This window comes from Dendropsophus ebraccatus, chromosome 8 (genome assembly GCF_027789765.1).
Source record: "Dendropsophus ebraccatus isolate aDenEbr1 chromosome 8, aDenEbr1.pat, whole genome shotgun sequence".
In the NCBI taxonomy this organism is placed as follows: domain Eukaryota; kingdom Metazoa; phylum Chordata; class Amphibia; order Anura; family Hylidae; genus Dendropsophus; species Dendropsophus ebraccatus.
In genome coordinates, this window is record NC_091461.1 from 27633236 (window position 1) to 27639396 (window position 6161).

At 42.7% G+C, this 6161-nt stretch overlaps 1 protein-coding gene across 1 annotated transcript in view; it reads right to left on the reverse strand.

Annotated features, from left to right (window-relative positions):
• The window catches only part of TCERG1L (transcription elongation regulator 1 like), a 176765-nt gene that overhangs the window by 127946 nt on the left and 42658 nt on the right, over positions 1 to 6161 (reverse strand). The window contains exon 4 of the mRNA XM_069980063.1: positions 2062 to 2259. Coding sequence (XP_069836164.1) covers positions 2062 to 2259 — 198 coding nt within the window. The remainder of the gene's footprint in view (positions 1 to 2061; positions 2260 to 6161) is intronic.

The following is a 6161-nucleotide window of genomic DNA, read 5'->3' on the forward strand; positions in this document are numbered from 1 at the left end:
TAGATGGACCAGATTCCAAGAGGGTTGTTTTTCAGCTTTATATTTCGGGTGTTGACTGGATACAAAATAAAAATTTACACAGTATTGGTATTTTAATGGAGATGGTCATGAGCCCAGATGTTATAAGCAATTGCCTTGAGAGAATAGCAGTTGACCCAAGTTGGGTATACCTCTACTAGTTCCTTCTTTATTAAGACATGTGCTGATTTATGGCCACTTCCATCTAAAATACTTTTAAAATGGTATGGAAATTAGTTCTTCCCTACAAGGAAGCAAACTGCCTTGAGTGCCATCTATTGGAGTTAGCTTCCCTGTAAACCAATGTTTGACCTATTAAAGATGCTAAGAAACATAAATAAAAATTTAAGGAAAGCCAAAATGTCATCAAAAAGAAAGGGACACCATCAGTAGACAGTTATTTTGAAGGGCAAGGATCCCATTTTTCAATAGGTTGGTGTATCTTTCTTTAGGATAAAATTCTAATGGATCTGGAGACCCCACCTAAAAAAGGACATTGATAAATCAGAACGGGTCCAAAGATGGGCTACAAAAATGGTAGAGGGTGTGAGGCATAACCCATATCATAAAAGACTTAAGGATTTGAATCTGTATAGTCTGGAGGAAAGAAGGGAAAGGGGGGACATGATTGAAACCTTTAAGTATGTTAAAAGACTAAATAAGGTCCAGGAGGGAAGTGTTTTTAGTAAAAAAAAAATTGAACTCGAGACCAAGAGGACAAACTTCCAGCAGAGGTGGTTGGTAAATCTACAATAACAGAATTTAAACATGCCAGGGATAAGCATATATCTATCCTTAGATCCGCTGCAATATGGTACACGTGAAACTACTGTTACACTGCAGTACCAGGCTTCACATTTAGCAGTCACCATTCCTAGATTCAAACAATGGTTCCCAGTATTCAGATACCCACAGGACTTATGGTAGGACAGAATAGTGGGAATAATCAGCAATCACCAATGAAAATCACACAATCTCGTATTAAACATTGGAAGCAAAGACAAATAGTAACTCACCGTTAGATGCCTAAGGCCAGTTGGAGTCATAGCCTTGCTGTAAAGACTGTTGCAGGACCACTATGCATTACAGCAAAAACTCAAGAAAATATCTAACAACAGGATTAGACAACTCAATGGGCAGAATTCTTCAATACACCACTTTAGAGAAACTTACAAAAATAGATAAAAATGCTAAGACCCACATAGACAGACTGGACAAGACATAGACAGCAAATGGTAGCACTAAAAAAATCTATATAACCAGCACTTTAGGCTAGAGGCTAAACCCATATAAACTGCAGGCTAAATCCTCATCTAGAACCAGACACAAAAAAATCCAGCATGGACCATTACTGAAACCAAAACTAACCCTTCCAGCAATGTAACAGTCCAGCAATCAAGCAAGAAGATAATGACTTCACTGAAATCCCTTGTCAAATTTCAAGGCTCATTAAAGGGGTTGGCCATTTTATAGTAAAATATCTCAGTGTAGAGTATTAGTAAGTGAACTCACTGTATATACTGACAGCAGCTCCCTGTGTACCTCATAGAGCTAAAATAAGACTCCCCTCCTCCAGGCTGTACTGCCCTGCTTTTTTTTTTTCTGTCCAGAAGATGGCTGACATGGAGGAGCTTGTGACCATGCCCCACCCCCAGTGTCCTCTATAGACATATACAGACTCAGTGGTGGACACTGGGGGTGGGGCATGGTCACATGCTACTCCATGTCGGCCATTTTATGGACAGGAACACCACAGAGCAGGGCAGCACAGCCTGTAGGAGGGGAGCCTGATTTTAGCTTTGTGGGGTACTCAGGGAACTGCTGTCAGTATATACAGTAAGTACACTTACTAATACTGTACACTGAACTATTCTACTATAAAGTGGCCAACTCCTTTAAGGATTGAAACATTGGTCTACAGGGACGCTACCTCCAATAGGTGGCACTACAGTTTTTCCTCTTTTGAATAGGAGACAATTTGCATAGTCAGAATTTCAAGTTACATGTCCAAGTTGCTGTACAGTATATAACGGATAAACTTACCAGGTAACTGAGAGGCTAGAAGTGGTATCTTGATTGGAGATATTGTCAGCATATGATAGGGTGGAGCCAAAGCGGTGGACAACCCTTGTGATGATTCTGATTCAATCCCCATCAATGTTGTAGGAGGCACAGTCATGGCACCAACAATCGCTATAGACTGGTTGTTAGTGGTTGGCTTGATTCCATTCTGGCAAGTGCCTGTAAACATAATATATTCCAAGGTGAATCAAATGTATTATCGAAGTAGGACACTACTATTATTATAAATAATAATAATAATAAATCGCTCAGGGTCGGGGTAAAAATGGCCTTAAAGGGGGTTTGCAATTAAAACTTACCTGTCCCCTTATACAGCATTGGGGACAAGTTAGAGATTGCGGGGGATCCAACCTCCATGCTCCCCAGCAAGCTCTTGGTACAGCACTTGGCTCTTTCTGGCAGCTCCATACAGAATGTATAAAGCCACAGGTTATGCGCTCATCTGCTGCTCTATTTAAAACACTGGAGCCAGGGACCCAATCTGTAGATCACCGGGGGACACAGGGGTCGGACAAGGGGACAAGTAAGTTTTAATTGGGGAACCATAATAATAATAATAATAATAATAATAATAATAATAACAGCATACAAATTTACTTTATCATCCAGTCTGCCTTTATGTCTGTACTTTGTTTTTTTCCCCCATGTAGCTATTAAGTAGGTTTATACTGTCCTATCTCAGGTTAGCATAAACTGGTGACAGAGAAACTGAGCAGAATGATGTATCACTTACATTGTTCTGCGCAGCTGATTTAGAGATCTCCTCCTGTATAACATGGACAATAAGTAGTCCTCTCCATTATGTGCATGAGCCCAGTAGTCCTGGATATTCATGAGAAGCAGAAACTCTGCCGACCAGCTTCTAATTGGTAGTTATCTATCCATGCGGTGTACAGGCAGTCAACTGTCAATCAGCAGCTGGAGGGCGGGGAGGGGTGTGGCAAGAATCCTATTCTCCTGCATATTAGGAGAACGGCTGAACAGACTGATGTAAGTAATACATCTATCTGCACAGTATTTTTGTCACTAGTTTATGCTGCCCTCATTTAGGGTGGACTAAACCTAGTGACAAATTCCCTTAAAAAAATAAGATTCCTGGTGGCACCTCTTTCGTTAGGGTAGCTTCACACGGGCGGGCTCGCAGCGAGATTCTCGCTGCGAGCCCGGCAGGTCCTGGCAGTTCCCATAAACTACATACTTGCTGCGGACCGCAGCGAGTATGTAATTGTACCGCGCTTAACCCCTTCTACTCCCGCCGGCTCCCCCGCTGTAAGCAGCATACATTACCTGTCCTTGCTGCACGGGTCCGGCGTCCTGCTCTCCCGCCCGGCCAATCAGTGGCTGCGGCTGGGCAACACACTAATTGGCCGGACGGGAGAGCAGGACTCCGGACCCGAGCAGCAAGGACAGGTAATGTATGCTGCTTACAGCGGGGGAGCCGGGCGGGAGTAGAAGGGGTTAAGCGCGGTACAATTACATACTCGCTGCGGTCCGCAGCAAGTATGTAGTTTATGGGAACTGCCAGGACCTGCCGGGCTCGCAGCGAGAATCTCGCTGCGAGCCCGCCCGTGTGAAGCTACCCTTACAGATAGTAATTCCATCCAGGTTGGAGCTTCCTTCTCAGTGAATGAAGGTTGAGACACAATTGCATTTTCTCTCTTTTTTTTCACCAAATTTATCTTGTATATTCTTGATAATTCCATGTCTACCTAGGAGATAATGCTGTACTAAAATGGTAGAAAATGTAGAATGTTCTCTGTTATGGAAGATGAGTGGAACAGATCCTAAAATGTACAAAGATAAATTGACAATTGCAGCAGGTTCATTGCTAGATTTTTAATTAGCCAGTCATTGCAAGTCCTGGCAGCAAGGAGTGAAAGTGAGCATATGGATTTTGTAAAGAGAACTCCGATTTGTTATAGCATGCAGAGGAAAGAATTACCATATAAAATACTGCTATAATATATGTCACAGAAACATATGTGAAGCAATGTGAGCTTCACTGGGAGTGAATGACATTCTGTCTGGTCCTGGAAAGCTCCTATAATGTCATCCACAGTAGGAAAACACTACTACAAACAGATTTGGAACTACTGGAAGTGTAATGTAGGTCAATGACAGCATGGTCAATTTGCAGAACTTCCCAGCTCACTATAGGGTAGTAAATTGGTAAGAACCAAAAACAACTAATTAAGCTAAAGTATACAGTGTACAAAAGTATAAAACAAAATCAGGAAAATCAAATACATTCCTATTTTATATATGGATTATCCCAAGCCCATAAAGGGGACTATCCAGAATGACCATGACATCAAGGCTGGTTAATTATATTTAGCCTCGGCACCCAAATTTGTGTTGGTCAAGACATGACTTCTAGACTGATATTTTCACTAGAAAAACAGTAACCTGTAATTAGAGATGATCGAACTGGTACCCGAGCTGTCTCCTCCTTCCCCACGGACCAGGAAGGCATGGGGAATCAAATGCGGAAGGTTCAACAAGGTTCGAATACTATCAATAGCGTAATTTGGTGGGGGCAGAGGGGGCAGCCGCTCCCGGGCCCACACAGGCAGGGGGCCCACTGAAGATTTTGCCAGTTAATGCTGTCCGCAAAAGCTATTGCTTTTGCAGACAGACTTAACAAATGTCTATTGGCTGTGGGTGGCCCCTGGCCAGCAACCAGTGCTCCTGGGGGGCCCACAAGTTGTGTCTGACCATTTAGCTGTATGCGCTTGTATGCAAGGAGAACATACAGCTGAATGCAGCAGGGGGATTGACAAGGCAAAGAGAGCATTGGCTCTCCACCCTGCCGTTCCCTCCCTTAGAGCTGTGGGACATGAGTGATGTCACTTGTCCACTCAAAGAGCAGGCAGAGAGTTGACATCAGAAGACTACAGTACTGCAAGAGCACAGCAGGTAAATATGGCTTTTTTCCCCTTCATTATAGAGGAGGAGACCTATGTGGGTGGGTGGGGCAAACTCCTGGGAATGATGTTATCTATGGGGGTTGGGGTATGGGTTGTCCTGACCAACTGAAAAGGGGGTACTTAATTTGGAGGTACAGTCTATCCACAGTGGTGGTGGTGAGGGGTATCTAACCACCAGGAGGATTACCAGGGAGATTACTACTGGGAAAGGGGGTGACTGCATGGGGAATACATGTCAGGGGGATTACCTACATGAGATGGTGCTGGAGGGGATGTCTACATGGAGGATACTACTAGATAGATGCACAGAGGGGAGTCTACCTTCTGTATAAGGGCAAAGAGGGCCCTAACTACTACTACATGGAAACAGAGAGAAATAATTACTATATTGGGGCACAGAAGGCCTAACTACTATATGGATGCACAGAGAAGCTGAACTTCAATATGAAGGTACAGAGGGGCCTCACTGCTATATTGGAGCGCACAGGAGGAACAAGGGAGGGTAATCTACTATGCTAGGGTATAGATGGTGGCCTTTTTACTATATGAGAGCATAGAGCGACCCTGCAAACTATATGAGGGCTAAAATTGGGTCTAAATACTACATGGAGGCATAAATTGGTTGCTTTCATATACCCTGTACACCATGATTATCAGGGCTGATTTCTCCTTCATATTTAATGTATTGTTTCTATGAATTAGTAAAGTAATTATTCCATTTAGTTATGTTGCTGTAGTCTGGCTTTTTTGTTAATAGGTTATTTAGTATAGTTGCCTTGAACTGCATGGGACTATTTCTTTTTTGTTATCCAGCATTTGTACTATACATTTATTCTATTGGTACTGCGGGTATAACCTTCGGGTGTTGCCTATTTGGCCATTGACCATCAGTTATGATGTAGTCCTCATGCTGCCCAAAAGATATTAGACAGATACATATGAGATAAAGAAAAGAAAAAAGGGAAAAAGGCAGCTATGTTTTTGCAATGCTGGATAACCCTTTAATTTTTACATGGTTATATATGTGAAATGTAGAAAGTCTTTTCCACTGTTCTCAGTCCCTGTTCACTATGAATAAAGTTGTAGAAAATACTAAAGTTAGGGTCCAAAAGATGGACTATAAGGGAACAGACC